The sequence below is a fragment of the Oncorhynchus mykiss genome, chromosome 27 (assembly GCF_013265735.2).
Source record: "Oncorhynchus mykiss isolate Arlee chromosome 27, USDA_OmykA_1.1, whole genome shotgun sequence".
Taxonomy (NCBI): Eukaryota; Metazoa; Chordata; class Actinopteri; order Salmoniformes; family Salmonidae; genus Oncorhynchus; species Oncorhynchus mykiss.
The window spans coordinates 29,593,698-29,616,510 of record NC_048591.1 but is presented as its reverse complement, the minus strand read 5'-3'; the positions used below and the strand labels follow the sequence as shown (position 1 = coordinate 29,616,510).

The 22,813-nt window shown below is 44.3% G+C and overlaps 1 protein-coding gene across 2 annotated transcripts in view; it reads right to left on the bottom strand.

Annotated features, from left to right (window-relative positions):
* Positions 1-6,586: 6,586 nt before the first annotated feature.
* The window catches only part of LOC110507925 (chloride channel protein 2), a 211,224-nt gene continuing 194,997 nt past the window's right edge, over positions 6,587-22,813 (bottom strand). For both annotated transcript variants that reach the window (XM_036964661.1, XM_036964662.1), the window contains 3 exons: positions 22,229-22,333; positions 17,904-17,990; positions 6,587-12,345 (listed from right to left, as the gene is read on the bottom strand). In XM_036964661.1, coding sequence (XP_036820556.1) covers positions 12,136-12,345; positions 17,904-17,990; positions 22,229-22,333 — 402 coding nt within the window. In that variant the 3' untranslated portion in view covers positions 6,587-12,135. The remainder of the gene's footprint in view (positions 12,346-17,903; positions 17,991-22,228; positions 22,334-22,813) is intronic.

The following is a 22,813-nucleotide window of genomic DNA, read 5'->3' as shown; positions in this document are numbered from 1 at the left end:
ATCCTTTAATAACAGAACAAAAATGACATACATTTTCATAGTCCACCTATCGCCATGACCACCATTGTGGCGGACGGAAACCATTGTTCCAAAGTCCCTTAATTTCATGTTTAATGTTCTGAGGTTGGTTCTCCATAGTGACAGGACAAAGGAATTTGTCTGTGGCCTGAGATTTACAAGGGGTGTGGGGCCATAAAACCCCCCCACGTCTTCAAACCCACAGCTCTCTCCTCTGTTGTGGTTGAGAGATAATCTGTAGGGTTGTGGTCTCCTGTAACCTGACCTGATCAAGACAGTCATGACAATGCCTTGTCCATTGCTGTTCTGGTTAATGTTTATTGGCTTATTTCACCTGTAGAGCCTCTAGCCCTGCTCACTATACCTCATCCAAACTTTCAGTTCCACCACCCACACATGCGATGACATCACCTGGTTTCAATTATGTTTCTAGAGACAATATCTCTCTCATCATCACTCAATACCTAGGTTTACCTCCACTGTATTCACATCCTACCATACCTTTGTCTGTACATTATACATTGAAGCTATTTTATCGCCCCCAGAAACCTCCTTTTACTCTCTGTTCCGGACGTTCTAGAATACCAATTCTCATAGCTTTTAGCCGGACCCTTATCCTACTCCTCCTCTTGTGATGTAGAGGTGAATCCAGGCCCTGTAGTGCCTAGCTCCACTCCTATTCCCGAGGCGCTCTCTTTTGATGACTTCTGTAACCGCAATAGCCTTGGTTTCATGCATGTTAACATTAGAAGCCTCCTCCCTAAGTTTGTTTTATTCACTGCTTTAGCACACTCTGCCAACCTGGATATTCTAGCCATGTCTGAATCCTGGCTTAGGAAGACCACCAACAATTCTGAAATGTTCATCCCTAACTACAACATTTTCAGACAAGATAGAACGGCCAAAGGGGGCGGTGTTGCAATCTACTGCAAAGATAGCCTGCAGAGTTCTGTCCTACTATCCAGGTCTGTACCCAAACAATTTGAACTTCTACTTTTAAAAATCCACCTCTCTATAAACAAGTATTTCAATTGCTCTTAATGGTCTCCAATTGCTCTTAAATACATGTAAAACTAAATGCATGCTCTTCAACCGATTGCTGCCTGCACCTGACCGCCTGTCCAACCTCACTACTCTGGACGGCTCTGACTTAGAATACAGTATGTGGACAACTACAAATGCCTAGGTGTCTGGTTAGACTGTAAACTCTCCTTCCAGACTCACATCAAACATCTCCAATACAAAGTTAAATCTAGAATTGGCTTCCTATTTTTCAACAAAGCATCCTTCACTCATGCTGCCAAACATACCCTTGTAAAACTGACCATCCTACCGATCCTCGACTTCGGCGATGTCATTTACAAAATAGCCTCCAATACCCTACTCAATAAATTGGATGCAGTCTATCACAGTGCCATTTGTTTTGTCACCAAAGCCCCATATACTACCCACCACTGCGACTTGTACGCTCTCGTTGGCTGGCCCTGCCTTCATACTCGCCAAACCCACTGGCTCCAGGTCATCTACAAGACCCTGCTAGGTAAAGTCCCCCCTTATCTCAGCTCGCTGGTCACCATAGCAGCACCCACCTGTAGCACGCGCTCCAGGAGGTATATCTCTCTGGTCACCCCCAAAACCAATTCTTCCTTTGGCCGCCTCTCCTTCCAGTTCTCTGCTGCCAATGACTGGAGCAAACTACAAAAATCTCTGAAACTGGAAACACTTATCTCCCTCACTAGCGTTAAGCACCAGCTGTCAGAGCAGCTCACAGATTACTGCACCTGTACATAGCCCATCTATAATTTAGCCCAAACAACTACCTCTTTCCCTAATGTATTTATTTATTTTGCTCCTTTGCACCCCATTATTTCTATCTCTACTTTGCACATTCTTCCACTGCAAGTCAACCATTCCAGTGCTATATTGTATTTACTTCGCCACCATGGCCTTCTTTTGCCTTTACCTCCCTTCTCACCTCATTTGCTCACATTGTATATAGACTTTTTTTTTTCTTATTATTGACTGTATGTTTGTTTTACTCCATGTGTAACTCTGTGTTGTTGTATGTGTCAAACTGCTTTGCTTTATCTTGGCCAGGTCGCAATTGTAAATGAGAACTTGTTCTCAACTTGCCTACCTGGTTAAATAAATGTGAAATAAATCAAAATGATATTCCCTTTCCATCTCTCCTTTACTCTTTCTCTGCTTGCTCTCTCTGTCATCTCCATCTTCTATTTCTCCTTCCCTCAACTTGGCCTCTCCCTCCATCCATCCTTCTTCCTCCCTCATTCCACTCTCTCGCTCTCATCATACTCTCTCTGCCTCATGTGTTGGAGAATGGGAGTGTCAGTGATACGTTTACCCATAAGACCATGCTCTTGGAGGACAGGGACCCCCTGTCGGTCAGTGGCACGCTGACCCCTGAGGGCACGCTAGTGGCCAGAGTCAGGAAGACCTCCACTATGGAGGTGCTGAAGCTCCCAAATTTGATTTCAATAGATGTTTTACTTGTTTGTTTAGTGTGTTGATGTTGATTGTTGATGAATGAATAAATGTATGATCTTTATAAAGAAAATGCATAAAAAAATGAATCATTAACAATGCACCCTAAAAAAGTAAGTAACATGGGGTTTGGTTTATTACACACACACACAGTGCACCCTGACAGACAGACCCCTCCCCAATAGCTCCATACTGAACCCACTGGGTAGACCTGAGAGAGAGAGAGCTCTGTTCATGAATAAGTGACCAGCTATTGCTTGCACGTTTCCTGACAACAATGAATACTTGTCCAAAGCCATAGAGCCAGTAATATCCTGGATGATAATTGGTCTGACAAGATTTTAAGAGAAGCAAAAATAAATCTAATGCTTGTCATCCTTCATCTCCTCTCTCCATCTCCTAGCTTCTCGCTCTTTTGAGCACGCGCACACGTACATGCACACAGAGTATCAGACCGGTCTGAGAAAGTCAGACCGAGTTTAGTTTGCTATGGGAAACTTTCTTCATAGACCTGTCTGAACTTTTTTAGCAGCAATTTCATCTATCTGCCTGTCTGAATATGAGCCACAGTTAAAATATCCCCCCCCTTGTTTCCTCCTCACTCTCTGTCGAGCTGGGGAGGAGGACTTTTACTGTGACACCTTAGTGTATTATTAATCAATATGAAGTCCACATTGCCTGGGACAGGAGACAAAACTCAAAGTGGTTGTGTTGAGAACGTGTACAGCAGTTCCAGCAAGGAACGGCACCGGCACCACCACCTCCATCAAGGACTAGCCCCGGCGCTAACACCTCCATCAAGGACTTGCACCGGCACCACCACCTCCATCAATGACTAGCCCCGGCACCACCACCTCCATCAAGGACTAGCCCCGGCGCTAACACCTCCATCAAGGACTTGCACCGGCACCACCACCTCCATCAAGGACTAGCCCCGGCACCACCACCTCCATCAATGACTAGCCCCGGCACTAACACCTCCATCAAGGACTAGCACCGGCACCTCCATCAAGGACTAGCATAGGCACCACCACCTCCATCAAGGACTAGCCCCGGCGCTAACACCTCCATCAAGGACTTGCACCGGCACCACCACCTCCATCAAGGACTAGCCCCGGCACCACCACCTCCATCAATGACTAGCCCCGGCACTAACACCTCCATCAAGGACTAGCACCGGCACCTCCATCAAGAACTAGCACCGGCACCACCACCTCCATCAAGGACTAGCCACGGCACTAACATCTCCATCAAGGACTTGCACCGGCACCACCACCTCCATCAAGGACTAGCACTGGCACTACCACCTCCATCAATGACTAGCCCCAGAACTAACACCTCCATCAAGGAGTAGCACCAGCACCACCACATCCATCAATGACTAGCCCCGGCACTAACACCTCCATCAAGGACTAGCACCGGCACCTCCATCAAGGACTAGCACCGGCACCACCACCTCCATCAATGACTAGCCCCAGCACTAACACCTCCATCAAGGACTAGCACCAGCACCACCACATCCATCAAGGACTAGCACCGGCACCACCAGCTCCATCAAGGACTAGCCCCGGCACTAACACCTCCATCAAGGACTAGCCCCGGCACTAACACCTCCATCAAGGACTAGCCCCGGCACTAACACCTCCATCAAGGACTAGCACCGGCACCTCCATCAAAGACTAGCACCAGCACTAACACCTCAATCAAGGACTAGCCTCGGCACTAACACCTCCATCAAGGACTAGCATCGGCACCTCCATCAAGGACTAGCCCCGGCACTAACACCTCCATCAAGGACTAGCACAGGCACCTCCATCAAGGACTAGCACCGGCACCACCACCTCCATCAAGGACTAGCCCCGGCACCACCACCTCCATCAATGACTAGCCCCAGCACTAACATCTCCATCAAGGACTAGCACCAGCACCACCACATCCATCAAGGACTAGCACCGGCACCACCAGCTCCATCAAGGACTAGCACCGGCACTAACACCTCCATCAAGGACTAGCCCCGGCACTAACACCTCCATCAAGGACTAGCGCCGGCACTAACACCTCCATCAAGGACTAGCACCGGCACCTCCATCAAGGACTAGCCCCGGCAATAACACCTCCATCAAGGACTAGCACAGGCACCTCCATCAAGGACTAGCACCGGCACCACCACCTCCATCAAGGACTAGCACCGGCACCTCCATCAAGGACTAGCCCCGGCACCACCACCTCCATCAATGACTAGCCCCAGCACTAACACCTCCATCAAGGACTAGCACCAGCACCACCACATCCATCAAGGACTAGCACCGGCACCACCACCTCCATCAAGGACTAGCCCCGGCACTAACACCTCCATCAAGGACTAGCCCCGGCACTAACACCTCCATCAAGGACTAGCCCCGGCACTAACACCTCCATCAAGGACTAGCCTCGGCACTAACACCTCCATCAAGGACTAGCACCGGCACCTCCATCAAGGACTAGCCCCGGCACTAACACCTCCATCAAGGACTAGCACAGGCACCTCCATCAAGGACTAGCACCGGCACCACCACCTCCATCAAGGACTAGCACCGGCACCTCCATCAAGGACTAGCCCCGGCACCACCACCTCCATCGAGGACTGGCACAGGCACCTCCATCAAGGACTAGCACCGGCACCTCCATCAAGGACGAGCACCAGCACTAACACCTCCATCAAGGACTAGCACCGGCACCACCACCTCCATCAAGGACTAGCCCCGGCACCACCACCTCCATCAAGGACTAGCACTGGCACTAACACCTCCATCAAGGACTAGCACCAGCACTAACACCTCCATCAAGGACTAGCACCGGCACCGGCACCTTCATCAAGGACGAGCACCAGCACTAACACCTCCATCAAGGACTAGCACCGGCACCACCACCTCCATCAAGGACTAGCACCGGCACCACCACCTCCATCAAGGACTAGCACCGGCACCACCACCTCCATCAAGGACTAGCACCGGCACCACCACCTCCATCAAGGACTAGCCCCGGCACTAACACCTCCATCAAGGACTAGCCCCGGCACTCCATCAAGCAATACAAACTGTTCTTATGGTATTCAATTACAGAAAATTGGTAAAAAATACAGATTGGGCCATTTTCTCTCCAACATACACTTACTCTCGGTTTCTCTCACACACATACAGACAGACATGAATAATCCAAATCTCTAACAGGATTGGGTAGTGTTTGGTCTCATCTCAGATTGCAGTGTTGACTGTTGGTCAGATTACAGGAATTATAGATTACACTGGGACATAATTCAGAACAAAGGCGTCAGAGACAGGACTGTAATCTCATCTGGAACAGCAGAGACAGGGCAGTTTAAAACACATCCTACTCTACTGCACAGCTGTCTGGAACACAGACACAGATGATAGACTCCACAGGGAGAGAGGTTTATTTTCACACCTGAAGTCCGCCAAGGGATAGAGAAGCCCACTTAATGAATGAACCCATTTAGCTATAATTAAGCATTTATCTGCCCATTTCAGTACAGATGGTATTTCACTCCGAAAAACAGATTTGTTTTTAACAACAAAAACACCCCAGAGGGAAAGAAGGAGAGAGCGATAGAAAAAAAGAGAAAGAAAATAAACAGTTGCTGTTCTACAGATTCTTGGGAGGAGAGGAGGAAGAGAGAAAAAGAGGGGCGAGGGAAAGGAACATTTTAGGATGATCTGTCACGCCCTGACCTTAGAGATCCTTTTTATGTCTCTATTTTGGTTTGGTCAGGGCGTGAGTTGGGGTGGGCATTCTATGTTTTGTGTTCTATGTTTTCTATTTCTTTGTGTTTGGCCGGGTATGGTTCTCAATCAGGGACAGCTGTCTATCGTTGTTTCTGATTGGGAACCATACTTAGGTACCCTTTTTCCCACCTGTGTTTGTGAGAGGTTGATGCTGTTTAGAGCACTTTGCTTTTGAGCTTCACGGTTTGTTTTTGTAGTGTTTAGTGGGGCGTCATTTTGATCATTAAAAGATAATGTACGCTCACAACGCTGCACCTTGGTCCTCTCCTTTGAATAGCCGTGACATGATCAAGACTCCAGACTGCCATTTGTTAAAATCTCTTTATTCATCCCTGATATACAAAACATTGTTTTATTTGTTCTTGTGAAAAATAGCACTGGACTTGTTAAGCTCTGTCTGGTTTGACCCCAATGTGTTTCCGTAATGGGCCTATAACACATCATACAGTCCAGAGTCAGACAGCTACAGTACAAGCAGCAGAATCCAGAAATGGCCTGGGACCAAACAGACATTGTGTGTGTGTGTCATCCCACACACACACACACCATCCTTCTTTCCTTAGGTCTACACACGCACACTTGTGCGTTCATTAGTTTCCCTCTTATACATACATAATGTTTTACAGTTTTCAATTTCTTTACAAAAATAAGGATCTCGCATTCATGTCAAGTCATAGATTAAAATCTGGTTAGAAAGTGAGATGAACAATCGTTATTGCACAAGTTGATTACCTAATCATTAAAATAGAAATAATAAAAAACAAATCACAGATTCTTCTTCTATTTTGATTAACATATTAATAAATATGTACCTGCCCTACTATATCTATCTGGTAGCAAATGAGATGTCATAAAGAAAGGACAGGGAAAATAAGGAGTGACTTCAGAGAAACACAAAATAATGAGAACTAAAGCAAATCAAAAGTGTGTATTTTCACTGGTCCCTTCAGCTAGCTTGGGGAATGACAACGGCGAGTTGCCGTGGTGATTAGGGATAATTGCACACTGCACGGACACATTATCCTCCTCCTCTGTGTGTGTGTACGTCTTTAGTGTGTGTGTGTGTGTGTGTGTGTGTGTGTGTGTGTGTGTGTGTGTGTGTGTGTATGAATGACTACTATCAAATGCAGAGACATGGGTAGACATTACTATCCCTTAAATGTATCACATTCATTTACAGAGAGAACCTATCCTACTCCTGTTACCATGCAGAGGCCTGAGATGATGTAGGCACTTGTGAAATGATGATGTCATACGGACCACAGGGCATTAGAACACCCATGGGTCCTTTAAAAATTCTTTAAACATTCCTTAAATGTTCCTGCTACTTCAGAGAGTGGGTCTCATTCTGCTAGTGTTATAGTTTTACTTGCATTATACAAATGACATATATAACAATGTATAAATGTTGGGGACATGCTGCAAGGCTGGAAAAACATTGAGCATTGGACCTTTTTATAACAATCAGACATGGAAGAGCAATATGCAACAAAAACTAAAAAGGAGTTGCAGGAAGAGCAACTTGATAGATAGCAATGATCATATATTACAGCCATGATATGTTAAATATATTAAATCTGTAAACCTATAGCAAAGTTCTAAATTCACGCCTCCCCAAAAAGCTCTGTCCCCTTTCCCAAAATAAGTCATGAATAAAGCTCATTGTATGAATGCATGATGCCAATCAAACCTAGATCAAAATGAATTCAATGAGAAAAGACAAAATAAAGGAGGATAAAAACAACATATTTAACAAATAGCCATCATCATCATCATCATGACATTGTCAATTAAAATGATATACACAAGAGCATATTTCTCCTCATATTTTCAATCTTTTTCTGGTCATAATTCTAACAATATAAAAACACAGCCTTCAAAGTCACATGCACTCCTTCATGCAAAGCCATGCTGTCACTCAAGGTGTGTGAGTGTCTATCTCTGCATGTGAGGATGGGCATGTCAGTCTGAAGAGGTTAGTGTGTGTCTTTTCTTTTCAGTGGCAGTGAACAAGGCAATAACTCACCACTGAAAATAAAACCTTTTCATGCAATAACACATCCAGGTGGTTGAAATGTCAGTGTGTGTGTGTGTGTACTTTGTTCAATGTGGCACTGAATAAGGCACCTGAATGTGTATAACCAGCCAGATGCACTCAGCTTGCATATGTGAGCAGAAATCTTGACGTCACTGGCAGAAAACAGCAGTAAATCAAAATAACAACAACTGCAGGTGGAAGGAGTGTTTGACACAGGAAGTGACTCTGCTCAGTCCTTTTCAGAGGCATCAGGCCTTTCAGTGCAAACATTGCAAAGAAGAGAGAAAGAAAGACGACACAAAATGACCCCTGCCTGATAATCATCAGAGAGAGAGAGAGCAAGAAAGACGACACAAAATGACCCCTGCCTGATAATCATCAGAGAGCGAGAGAGCAAGAAAGACGACACAAAATGACCCCTGCCTGATAATCATCAGAGAGAGAGCAAGAAAGACGACACAAAATGACCCCTGCCTGATAATCATCAGAGAGCGAGAGAGCGAGAAAGACGACACAAAATGACCCCTGCCTGATAATCATCAGAGAGAGAGAGAGCAAGAAAGACGACACAAAATGACCCCTGCCTGATAATCATCAGAGAGCGAGAGAGCGAGAAAGACGACACAAAATGACCCCTGCCTGATAATCATCAGAGAGCGAGAGAGAACGAAAGACGACACAAAATGACCCCTGCCTGATAATCATCAGAGAGAGAGAGAGCAAGAAAGACGACACAAAATGACCCCTTCCTGAAACTCATCAGAGAGCGAGAGAGCAAGAAAGACGACACAAAATGACTCCTGCCTGATAATCATCAGAGAGCGAGAGAGCAAGAAAGACGTCACAAAATGACCCCTGCCTGATAATCATCAGAGAGCGAGAGCGAAAGAAAGACGACACAAAATGACCCCTGCCTGATAATCATCAGAGAGAGAGAGAGCAAGAAAGACGACACAAAATGACCCCTGCCTGATAATCATCAGAGAGCGAGAGAGCAAGAAAGACGACACAAAATGACCCCTGCCTGATAATCATCAGAGAGAGAGAGAGCAAGAAAGACGACACAAAATGACCCCTGCCTGATAATCATCAGAGGAAGAAAGACGACACAAAATGACCCCTGCCTGATAATCATCAGAGAGAGAGAGAGAGCAAGAAAGACGACACAAAATGACCCCTGCCTGATATTCATCAGAGAGAGAGAGAGCAAGAAAGACGACACAAAATGACCCCTGCCTGATAATCATCAGAGAGAGAGAGAGCAAGAAAGACGACACAAAATGACCCCTGCCTGATAATCATCAGAGAGGAAGAAAGACGACACAAAATGACCCCTGCCTGATATTCATCAGAGAGAGAGAGAGCAAGAAAGACGACACAAAATGACCCCTGCCTGATATTCATCAGAGAGAGAGAGAGCAAGAAAGACGACACAAAATGACCCCTGCCTGATAATCATCAGAGAGAGAGAGAGCAAGAAAGACGACACAAAATGACCCCTGCCTGATATTCATCAGAGAGAGAGAGAGCGAGAAAGACGACACAAAATGACCCCTGCCTGATAATCATCAGAGAGCGAGAGAGCAAGAAAGACGGAAATAAAATGACTAGTGGCCATACTAACAAAATATATATATATTGACCCACAATTCAGTGAGGGAGTGTGTGAGATCTGATTGGAAGCTGCACATTGGGCTTGTGCAGTATGGAGCTTCTATCACCAAGCGAAACGTAATTAAAAGTTAAATACATTCAAATGACTAAGGAAACCATGCAGCACATTAAGCCAGAGACTGTCGTGAGGAAAATACATGAATAAGTAAAAAGCACAGAGGTCAGACTCCTAACCATCTAACTAGACCTTCTCTAGGCTGCTCTATACATCAGTAGGCCTATTGATAAGTCATACTGTAGCAGGAATGGAGTGCTTTGTCATTGGTTATGTATAGAACACTGATCTGTAATGCTGACGGTTTCTTATTGGTCAGTATGCACGGGCTATAGTGTTTGTCATTGGACAGTTAGTTCAGATATCTAGTTTCAGTCAGTTGGCTACCTTACAGCATTAATCAAACTGGCTATATGTGGTCTGGGTCTGACCCTACTCTGATCACCATAGTGTTACTGGACAATAGGCATATACAGCGGGGATGTGAAGTTGGCCAACCAGAAAGCTACCCTGGGTTTGATTGAAGAAAAACACCCTAAAGCAGGAGATTAGATAACTGAAAAGCTTTCATCCTGTCATCTTTCAGCCGTCCATTCACTCTCTCTTCCCACATTCCTTCTTCCTCTCTTCCTCCCTTCCTCCCTAGCCCAACACACTCAGTCAGGGTTATTAAGAGCTATATTTAGAGAAACCCTCTTCTCTTGGAGTGTGCAGACTGGCTCTTATTAAAACCTGTGTGTGTGTGTATGTGTGTGTGCGTGTGTTTGAAGCCGTGCTTTCTTAAAGGAGTTAATAGCACACATGCTTTCACCATTCTACATAATTCCTACATACATACTGTACATCTGTTTGCATAGAGTAGACTATTCTCTCACCCAGACTCACTCACAAATGCAACACAGAAAAAAGTAGAGAGCGAGAGAGAGAGAGAGCGAGAGAGAGAGAGAGAGAGAGAGAGAGAGAGAGAGAGAGAGAACAAGAGGCAGAAAGAAGAGAGACTGCAAGGAACATTAACCAGTCATTTGTCTCGCTGTAGAGAGAGAGAGAGAGAGAGAGAGAGAGAGAGAGAGAGAGAGAGAGAGAGAGAGAGAGAGAGAGAGGTGAAGATGTCTCCCAATGTGAGACCAGAACAGTATGTGGTTCTTTCTACAGAGGCAAGGACAAAAAATAAAACATAAACATAGCTGTTGCATCGTCCCATACACTGGATAGGTAGAGGGAGATGTGTTGTTTTACTGTGTCAGCCATAGTAGTACAGTACCCCTGGAGATAAGTAGGGTTAGGTGTCTTGCTCAAGGGCACAGACATGTTTCACCCTGTCGGCTCAGGTATTTGAACCAGCAACGTTTCGGTTGCTAGCCCAACTCTCTAACCGCTAGGCTACCTCCATACTTATTTCCAGTTCCAGGTCACTCAACCAGATGGGAACAAAATAGGACAGAGCTGGAATGATAAGATTGAAATGTGTCTGATAAGAAGATTCAAATCACAAAGTAATTAAAGCAGGTGGTTGGTTTCGCTACCTTCTTCGTGTAAATACATACAAACCAAAACGTCCATGCACTCAATACACACACTTACATCTTTACCGGTACACAAGCCTATCTTCTTATCACCATAGAACCGTCTGTATATGGAAGACTGGTCAGAAAGAAATGTTTACAGGTCCACAAAATGAAAACAAACTTTGAACATTTCCTCACCAATACCCAGGTTGCTATAAAAAAGAATAAAAATGCAATACCTTTTATAGTCAAACCACATTCTATACATTTTGTTCTGACCACCTTTGTTAAGCAGTGACACTCCTCTCCCCTCCCTAACACCCAGATTTCTTCTGTTCTGGTTGGGGCGAGAGCAGAGTCCATCCCTCAGCCTCAAGAGTTGAGTAAGTGCAGGGCCCAAAAGCCCACTGGGAGGAGGGGTAAAGGAGAGAGGGATGGAGAGGAAGGTTAGGAGAGGAGGAGGAGAGAACTTTATTTTTCCAGAATTTAGTATTGATCCAAGCCCTGAGGTTGCAGCATCGGTTGTGGTTTTGAGGTGGGGCGGGGGGGGGTCTACGCTCCTCATACTCCTCTACCCTCCAACACACCCGTCACCATCCCATCCCCCTGTCCCCATCCCCCTCACTGGGACTTCTCATCAGAGTCGGAGGCCAGGTGCTCCCGGGGGAGGGACATGGACTTGTGACGGTCCCACAGCTTGTGGAGCTCTGTGGCTTCGTTCTCACTATTGCTGCTGCTGGTGCCGCTGGTGCCGCTGTCCCGGAAACTGGACAGAGGGGGGCGCACCTTCACCCCTTTTACCGCCACAGAACCCTCGATGGCCTTCCGCAGCTACAGGGATAATACAGGAAGAATCAGTCAACAAAGGCCAAGAGACTTGCCCAATCAGACCCCTTGCCTGTACACTGACACTTAGGGACTAAGGGTGACAGTTATGGAGTACAGTCAATTTGGGATTGAAAATAAGTAAGGCTTAGTACCAGAGAGGACAGTTATGGAGTACAGTCAATTTGGGATTGAAAATAAGTAAGGCTTTGTACCAGAGAGGACAGTTATGGAGTACAGTCAATTTGGGATTGAAAATAAGTAAGGCTTTGTACCAGAGAGGACAGTTCAATCTGTACTCCGACAGTGTTAGGGAAGTGTAGACCAAAGCAGAATGGTGAGGTTTAACCATGGCGATATTACAGGGTGATTGCTATGGTGTTTCTAGGTGATACTACAAGGAGTGTGGCTACGCTACTGTACCATGGTAATAAAGTAGACTTGGGCCATATACCATATACCGAGGTATTTGGAAATGGCCATGGGATGGTTATTCAATACCGTCAATATCGTTTAAACTATTTCTTTAAATAAATGTGAATGTTTGTAGCTACTTTAAGTAAATACCTGCAGTCAACTTGTGCAATACATTAAGAGATAAAGTAGATTGAGTTCTTCATTTTACCTGTCACATTATTATGATGCTTACAGTAGTCTCCAGTCACATGTCACGTGGCGTTTGTTTACAAGCACACAGCGACAAAAGACCAGAGCCTTGTGAGTCACTCACTGTGCAGCACGTGCCAGGTAATCAAATCAAATACATTTTTATTTGTCACATGCGCTGAATACAACAGGTGTAGTAGACCTGACAGTGAAATGCTTACTTACAGGCCCTTAAGCAACAATGCAGTTTAAAGAAAAATACCTAAAACAATAAAGAGCAACAGCGAGGCTATATACAGGGGGTACTGGTACAGAGTCAATGTGCGGGAGCACCAGTTAGTCGAGGTAACATGTACATGTAGGTAGAGTTAAAGTGACTATGTTTAGATAATAACAGAAAGTAGCAACGTAAAAGGGGTCAATGCAAATAGTCTGGGTAGCATTTGATTAGATGTTCTTATGGCTTCGGGATAGAAGCTGTTTAGAAGCCTTTGGGACCTAGACTTGACGTTCTGGTACCGCTTGCCGTGTGGTAGCAGAGAGAACAGTCTATGACTAGGGTGGCTGGAGTCTGAACATTTTTAGGGCCTTCCTCTGACACCACCTGGTTGGTATAGAGGTCCTGGGTGGAAGGAAGCTTGGCCCCAGTGATGTATTGGGCCTTACACACTACCATCTGTAGTGCCTTGCGGTCGGAGGCCGAGCAGTTGCCATACCAGGCAGTGATGCAACCATGCTCTCGATGGTGCAGCTGTAGGAGCAGGTTGAGGATCATGGTTGAGGACCCATGCCAAATAGGGGGAATAGGTTTTGTCGTGCCCGCTTCACGACTGTCTTGGTATGCTTGGACCATGTTAGTTTGTTGGTGATGTGGAAACCAAGGAACTTGAAGCTCTCAACCTGCTCCACTACAGCCTTGTACAGCAACAGTGTTAGGGAAGTGTAGTCCACAATCATCTCCTTTGTCTTGTACAAAGGAGATGTACTGTACAATTTAGTACTGTATGGAATTCACAACTAAATGTTTGCCAGCTAGATATCTTAGAACTATTAAGTTAACTGTCTAAAATGTGTTAAATGCTCTGCTTGTGTGCATTTGGTTTGCAAACTAAGTAGCTAGTTAGCTATCTAGCTACGTAGTGAGCTTTTTCCAAAATCAAGCTTCTCTTGGTAAGAGCAGAGAATCCCCTCCTGGATCAAGAGCCTTGCTGTTTAATATTTGTTTTGCGCGTGCAGCAAAAGGTGAAGAGCATTTTTTGTTACTTGTATAACTTAATGAGCTAGGTGGTCTGTCCTGCAAATACTTTAGTTCAGGGACTATAAAATGTTCGCAATGCGCTCGTTAGCATTCTCTATTGGATTTGACATGTACTTGTTAGCATTGCTAACCCATCGGATTATAAAGGCTCAGTGGGGTATTACCGAATATCCCGGCATGGCACAAGGTCGGTATGACAATCAGGTTACTGCCCAAGCCTATAATAAAGTAAAGGCGGACACATTTTATGGTTATGAAACTCAACATTTATTTGACTAAACAATAGCCCTGATCAGATATCATGTCATACACTCCATCCCTCTCCTTCCCCAACAATGACAGATGTCTTGGAAACAGCTGTTTCTAAGCAGAGACACAGGTTGCACACACACCCTCCCTGTGTATCCAGTTATTATTAGGAGGCATAAGGAGAGCTGAATGCAGTAGTACTGTGTGACAGAGACAAGAGGCGGGGAGAGTTGAGACGAGGGGAGGAGACGAGGGGAGGCGAGGCTCATCTCAATGCTGTTTTTGTCTGCTTGTCTAATACCAAATAAAAGGCCTAATTGTCAGCCAGTGGAACAACACTGTGCTTAGCACCAATCTCCCGTTTTACAGCCAATTCACAAAGACAGAGTGCTCCTTTCTGTTTTGTTTGTGGAGAGCGAGAGAGTGAGAGTGAGAGTGAGAGAGAGAGAGTGAGAGAGAGAGAGAGAGAGAGAGAGAAAAAGAGGCAGAAAGAAGAGAGACTGCAAGGAACATTAACCAGTCATTTGTCTCGTTGTCTGTCACCAATTGAAGGGCCGGAAAGAGCCGAGCTCATTAATGCGGACTGTGTGTGATGGTGGTGACAGTTCCCTTTCAGTCAGTCAACTTCGGTACAACATACACTACATGGCCAAAAGTATGTGGACATCCCTTCAAATTAGTGGATTCGGCTATTTCAGCCACACCTGTTGCTGACAGGTGTATAAAACCCAGCACACAGCCATGCAATCTCCATTGACTTTCAACGTGGCACCGTCATAGTATGCCACCTTTCCAACAAGTCAGTTTGTCAAATTTCTGCCCTGCTAGAGCTGCCCAGGTCAACTGTAAGTGCTGTTATTGTGAAGTGGAAACGTCTAGGAGCAACAACGGCTCAGCAGCAAAGTGGTAGGACACACTAACTCACAGAATGTGACCGTTGAAGCTCATAAAAATAATCTGTCCTCACTTGCAACACACTACTGAGTTCCAAACTTTATCTGGAAACAATGTCAGCACAAGAACAGTTGGTCGGGGATTCATGAAATGGGTTTCCATGGCCGAGCAGCCGCACACAAGCCTAAGATCACCATGCGCAATGCCAAGCGTCGGCTTGAGTGGTGTAAAGCTTGTCGCCATTAGACTCTGGAGCAGTGGAAACGCATTCTCTGGAGTGATGAATCATGCTTCACCATTTATTTGGCAGTCCTGACGGACGAATCTGGGTTTGGCGGATGCCAGGAGAACGCTACCTGCCCCAATGCATAGTGCCTTTCTGTAAAGTTTGGTGGAAGAGGAATAATGGTCTGGGGGTGTTTTTCATGGTTTGGGCGAGGCCACCTTAGTTCCAGTGAAGGGGAATGTTAATGCTACAGCATATAATGACATTCAAGACAATTCTGTGCTTCCAACTTTGTGGCAACAGTTTGGGGAAGGCCCTTTCCTGTTTCAGCATGACAATGCCCCCCGTGCACAAGGCGAGATCCATACAGAATTGCCCAATATCAGTGCCCAACCTCACTAATGCTCGCGGCTGAATGGAAGAAAGTGCCCGCAGCAATGTTCCAACATCTAGTGGAAAGCCTTCCCAGAAGAGTGGGGCAGCAGGTAGCCTAGTGTTTGGAGCGTTGGACCAGTAACCGAAAGGTTGCTGGATTGAATCCCTGAGCTGACAAGGTAAAAAATATGTTGTTTGGCCCTGAACAAGATAGTTAACCCACTGTTCCCCAGTAAACTGTCATTGCCTAGTTAAATAAAGGTTACATTTAAAACAATTACATAATTGAGGGGAGGCTGGATTGGGGGGACCAACTCCATATTAATGCCCGTGATTTTGGAATGAGATGTTGACGAGCCGGTGTCCACATACTTTTGTAGTGTACCATGAGGGGAGTTGCACTCTCATGACCTCCGTTGAAGTAACTAAAATCACGGCTAACAAGGCCAATGAAATCCGTTGGGGTCGGATGGGGCTGGATTCCATTTCTCCACAGTATGTTGTTCCGAAATTAACTGACTGAAAGCTTATGTAACGTTATGATCAAGGTACCCTCAAAAGGTACCCTTCTGGTGTGAGCGGCTGCGCACTTCCTCCAAGGACTGCTGCGTAGCATAAATGCCATGTCGCGCAGAGACTCAAGAGATTGAACTTCACTGAGTTTGCACTATATGGATATTTTTTTCTGTGAACAAATCAACATTATATCAGCCCCTTTTCAACGCAACAAACCAAACAAATCTAACTCTGCAAGATTGAGTCTGTGATTTTGTTGTAGGCAGAGACCGAACGCAACGGAGTAGAATTCTTTTGGCAGCGGTAGCCCACTAGCAGATTTTCACCCCCCGCTAGTGAATGCGCGTTTTTGTTCATATCAGAGCCGCGCGTGTGCGCATTTGTTGACATTCTTTGCTAGTTAGCGAGTTATTAGACGATTTTTATAGGTCAGCAATGGGGAATTACTGCTTCCCACAAGAGCACATTTAAAGCGGTCTTTAAATAAACAGTCAGGTAAAAAGGGGCAGTGTTATATTTAGAGACAGGCTTGAATATGCAAATAAGCCAATAGGCAGAGGGGTTAAAGTATGGTAATAATAATTCATTGTTTTTTGTAAAGTGTTTTTTTTGCATCATATAACACAATACAATGAAATGTACAGTCACCTATTTGGCCCATGGTGTTACAGGCCAACTAAAAAATAATGAATTAATGTCAAGCCCTTCATAATGTAAAAAAGTTTTTAGAAGTCTCATGCAATGTAGGTCTGCATTGAACACCACATATAGGCTACTGTAGGCTATATCATAGAAATCAAAAGCTATTTCCATATGATAATGCTATGTGATTTGCTCCATTGGTTCTGTTGGTAGGCCTACACTATGCTCAAATAGCCACAGTATCTTATTGGCTACTGTCTAAAACTGTAAGGGTACAGCCTCAGTGTTCACTGTAAATGTGCGCCAGAAGATGCACAAAATTCTCACACTGTTCAAGTTTCCGTTCACAAGATCTAAAATTTGCTCAGTGACCCCAAACATTTGAAGGAACATTGGTTATCACCATAACTACTGTTCCCTGAAGGAGGGAAACAAGGTACAACACCTATTTGGCCCCACAACATGCGTTCCTGGGCTCGGTGAAGAGCCGTATTAAATTGAAGGAATAAATCCGAGCCTCACACTTATCACCAGCGAGGCGCGGATTTCATTGTCCTTGTCAGGCCTGATTTTACTTCCTTTAACCGAAGTCTCAAGAGTGCGACCCCCCCCCCCCTCCTTCAGGGAACAGTAGTTATAGTCATAATGTTAGGTTATGCAGATGATTGTGACAGTGAGGAAGATGATGATGATGGACATTGTTATGATGATGTTGACTGTCATGATGCTGTAAGTGATGATAATGATGGGACAGTGTCATGTTGATGTGGTCAACTCCAGGTGATCCGTGTCACTCACCTCTTTGAGGGACACCACTCCAATGAGTCGTCCGATGCTGGTGACATAGGCATGGTCCAACCCAAGCAGAGAGAAGATGGTGTGGGTCTGGGGACAAAAGAACAACACACTTAGAACCAATATTTAGAACACTCAGAACCAACAGCTTAAAAATGTTTGAATCAACATTTAGAACCAACATCTAGAACACTTGGAACAAACACCTTAAACTGCTAGAACACAACCAACCATAGATTCCCTTTTGACATTCCTCTGGAGACATAGCCTCCTGTGAAAATCTTTGAGCAGCTATTAAACTAACGCAGTTAGTGCATTAGAACAGTCACCTTAGTGGTCATTGGAGAGCTGCATGGTGTGCAGGGTCCTTCCTCATTCAACTAATGAAGTAATCAGCAAGTAATCAAAAGGAATCACGTTGATTAGTGTAATCAGGTGTTTGAGCACCACTGAGCTAGATTGTTGTGAAAGGTACAACATCCCTACTGATACTATAAACTGCTAGAACGTCAAGTGAACCACACATACAGCAGCTTGAGCCTAAACCCAAATCACCGGGAATAGAACTACCTTATTGTCATTTAAATATTTAATGCAATGGGAGTTTTCCATTACAATGTACCAGGAAACAAACAACACAAACATACAGTAGCATGGAATACACATCCCCCAGACTGACACGCACGCACGCACGCACGCACACACACACACACACACACACACACACACACAGGACAACATCTGAATTGATGCAAAAATACTAAATAGAAAGAGGAGTTTATAAGAATGTGCACCACAGTTGAATGTAGTGGAGTAAAAGTTGTCAAAAATATAAATTAGTAAAGTAAAGTACAGATACCTAAAAAAAACAACTTAAGTACTTTATACCAATTACTAGTTTGATGGTTATACTACCATTAATTATCCCATTGACAATCACCCTTATTAGCAAACTTATTTCATTTCAAACTTAACATTTGTCTAGTATAGGCTACTTATCGTAATGAACGACATCAGCAAAATGCCTGCGATAAGTGATCGAGATGGTCGGTTTTGGTTTATCGTCCCAGCTCTAGAGCATGCGCACATGCACACACTAATATGTGGAGGGAGACTGTATGTGGTATTGGGTGTTGGCAGTGTGCGGTGAGGAAGGTTGAGAGAGGGGAGAGCTTGATGGATTGGTACAGAATCACACTCTTAAATGTTTTAACAGCAGGCACACAGAGCAGGGAGGTGAGGATGGGAGAAGAGAGGAAAAGAGGGGGTGGGGCATTTTTTTATTTTATTTGATTTATTTCACCTTTATTTAACCAGGTAGGCTAGTTGAGAACAAGTTCTCATTTACAACTGCGACCTGGCCAAGATAAAGCATAGCAATTCAACACATACAACAACACAGAGTTACACATGGAATAAACAAAACATAGTCAATAATACAGTAGAACAAAATAAAACAAAAAGTCTATATACAGTGAGTGCAATAAATAGGCCATGGTGGCAAAGTAATTACAATATAGCAATTAAACACTGGCATGGTAGATGTGCAGAAGATGAATGTGCAAGTAGAGATACTGGGGTGCAAAGGAGCAAGAAAAATAAATACTGTATGGGGATGAGGTAGTTGGATGGGCTATGTACAGGTGCAGTGATCTGTGAGCTGCTCTGACAGTTGGTGAGGGAGATATGAGTCTCCAGCTTCAGAGATTTTTGCAGTTTGTTCCAGTCATTGGCAACAGAGAACTGCAAGTAAAGATGACCAAAGGAGGAATTGGCTTTGGGGGTGACCAGTGAGATATACCTGACGGAACGCGTGCTACGAGTGGGTGCTGCTATGGTGACCAATGAGCTAAGATAAGGCGGGGCTTTACCTAGCAGAGACTTGTAGATAACCTGTAGCCAGTGGGTTTGGCGATGCGCATGAAGCGAGGGCCAACCAACGAGAGTGTACAGGTCGCAATGGTGGGTAGTGTATGGGGCTTTGGTGACAAAACGGATGGCACTGTGATAGACTGCATCCAGTTTGTTGAGTAGAGTGTTGGAGGCTATTTTATAGATGACATCACCGAAGTCGAGGATCGGTAGGATGGTCAGTTTTACGAGGGTATGTTTGGCAGCATGAGTGAAGGATGCTTTGTTGCGATATAGGAAGCCAGTTATAGATTTAATTTTGGATTGGAGATGCTTAATGTGCAAATTTCTGTTTGAAAAAGCTAGTCTTAGCTTTCCTAACTGCCTGTGTATATTTGTTCCTAACTTCCCTGAAAAGTTGCATATCACGGGCTATTCGATGCTAATGCAGAACGCCACAGGATGTTTTTGTGCTTGTCAAGGGCAGACAGGTCTGCAGTGAACCAAGGACTATATCTATTCCTAGTTCTACATTTTTTGAATGGGGCATGCTTATTTAAGATGGTGAGGAAGGCACTTTTAAAGTATAGACAGGCATCACCTACTGACGGGATGAGGTCAATGTCATTCCAGGAACAATGGTTTCTGTCAGCCACAATGGTGGTCATGACGATAGATGGAACATGAAAATGTATGTCATTTTTGTTTTGTTATTAAAGATTAATAGATGACGTTATTACGAAAACATTGTAACGTCAACAGTTTACCTAGTGTTTGTTTGATGTTTATACATTGTACGTTGTATGGAAAATGTCCAAATCAAAGAGAATGTTTTGGTAAAGATGAAATGTGAAGTTAGTTGTCTAAAATTGGATTTGAGTAAAATCTAGACCATGCCTCTTAACTAGGTACGCCCAGAGAATTGCCCTAAAGGCGGTTACGCCCACTTCTGACACGAGGGTATAAAACCTGTGAGTAAAGAATTTACAGAGGAGACTACGTGACCCAAGATACAGCCAAGGTCTAAAAAGTCAATGAACCCAGAACGCAACACAAGTTTGAAGACAAATAAATATTTTTCTACCCAAGCTACGGATGAGTAGCTGTGTCTAAGCGGGTGAATTCAAGCCGGACCCCCTTAGCATCCAATCCCAGCGAATCGTGGTATCTAAATGGTTTCATTCCTATGCTGTGAGCTCTGAGCTACAGATCTGTCTGTCCTCAGAAGACCCCTTCCAGAGCAAGGGTGAGGGAACAGACTCCTAAGCCAAAAGGACACTGACATTGTGAGGACGACCAGAAAGGTGCGCCCGGAGAAGTGTGTCATCGAGCAGCCTGAACGGTCCCCTGAACGGTCCACACAGAGAATCCTCTGAGATCTTCCCCACGTAATTACATCATTATATTCTGACCAATAAGAGCGGCAGTTTGGGGCAAGGCTAGGGTTAGAATAGCATAGCTGACAAATTCACCCAAATGTATATTTCTCTCGTGTACTTTATTTTTCCTCTCTCTCTTTGAAATCCCCATTTTGGGTAACACGCACCATAGTGTGTTGGCCCGTTTTACTAAGTTCTAATCAATAGCCTATAATGTGTTTTGTCTATGTGTATCTTTTATCATCATTTTAGCTTTCTAGTAAATAAATATTCAACTAAGATTGGTGTGGTACAAACTTATTGGTGAGACCCGGGTCCGTGCAGATTCACGGGCTATACGACGTTCAGAACGAGATTGTAGAGGTAACTGGTTAATTAGCTGCTGTTGTAAAATCGATATTCTGATATTCTTTGAGTTAATTTGGGAAATAGAAACTCAATAAAAACTAGTTTTCCCATGGTGCCCCAGGTTAATGAGTTAATAATTGGTTAACAGGTTAATGAGTTAATAATTGGTTAACAGGTTAATGAGTTAATAATTGCTTGATTCAGTTAATCACACAATTAGAAACTTTTAATCATTCGATGAGCAACAGTCGTCACATTAACTAATACAACGTCACGACAGGGGCAATCAATTCACATGGTATCGAGGGCACAGCTGGGGGCAGAGGGAGGTCTATAGCAAGCGGCAACAGTGAGAGACTTGTTTCTGGAAAGGTGAATTTTTAGAAGTAGAAGCTTGAATTTTTGGGTACAGACTTGGATAGTAATACAGAACTCTGCAGGCTATATTTGCAATAGATTGCAACACCGCCCCCTATGGCAGTTCTATCTTGACGGAAAATGCTATAGTTAGCGATGGAGATTTCAAGGTTTTGGTGGTTTTCCTAAGCCAGGATTCAGAGACGACTAAGACCGGGTTGGCAGAGTGTGCTAAAGCAGTGAGTAAAACAAACTTAGGGAGTGGGCTTCTAATGTTAACATGCATGAAACCAAATAAACCATTATAAACCATTATGAATGGAGGACATAATGGAGGACACAGTCAAAAGGGGGTTATACTGAGCAGCATAATTAACAGACAGACAGACAGACCTTATGTAGTGAGGTGCGCTCCACCAGTTGGAAGGGGGCAGGGTCGATCTTGCAGTTGTCAAAGTTCACCTGCTCGTCAAGCTGGTTCTCCTCCCACTCTGCAATCTGCAGACCCAATGAAGAGGAGAGTGGAGAGAAACATTATGGAAGTACTCAAACCCTATTATACACATAGAATACTTAAATGGTCTTTACATCCATGGTGATAAAATAACAGATATGGCAATTAATTCAGTAAGGCATTCATTAATATTTCCTTTTTAATGCCTTAAACTCCAGTGATTGTTAACAATATGGGCTTCATCAAATGTAAATGCTAATAGCTTAGCAAATATGAGTGATATGCAACATAAGCATGGTATCAGTTGAAAGGGTAGCACATGAGATTAATATGATTATAGATTATTGAATAATGTTCAGAACAAAGGTGAGAATAAAACAGTTAAAGCCCTTATCAGTGGAAACATTTCAGACTATTTCAATTGACGTACCACCAAGCATTCTAGCTTTAATCTAAAATCCAATAGATCCTAATAGCAACCAAATCACTTTGCAAACCCCAACACTAATCTCAATCCCTATCCT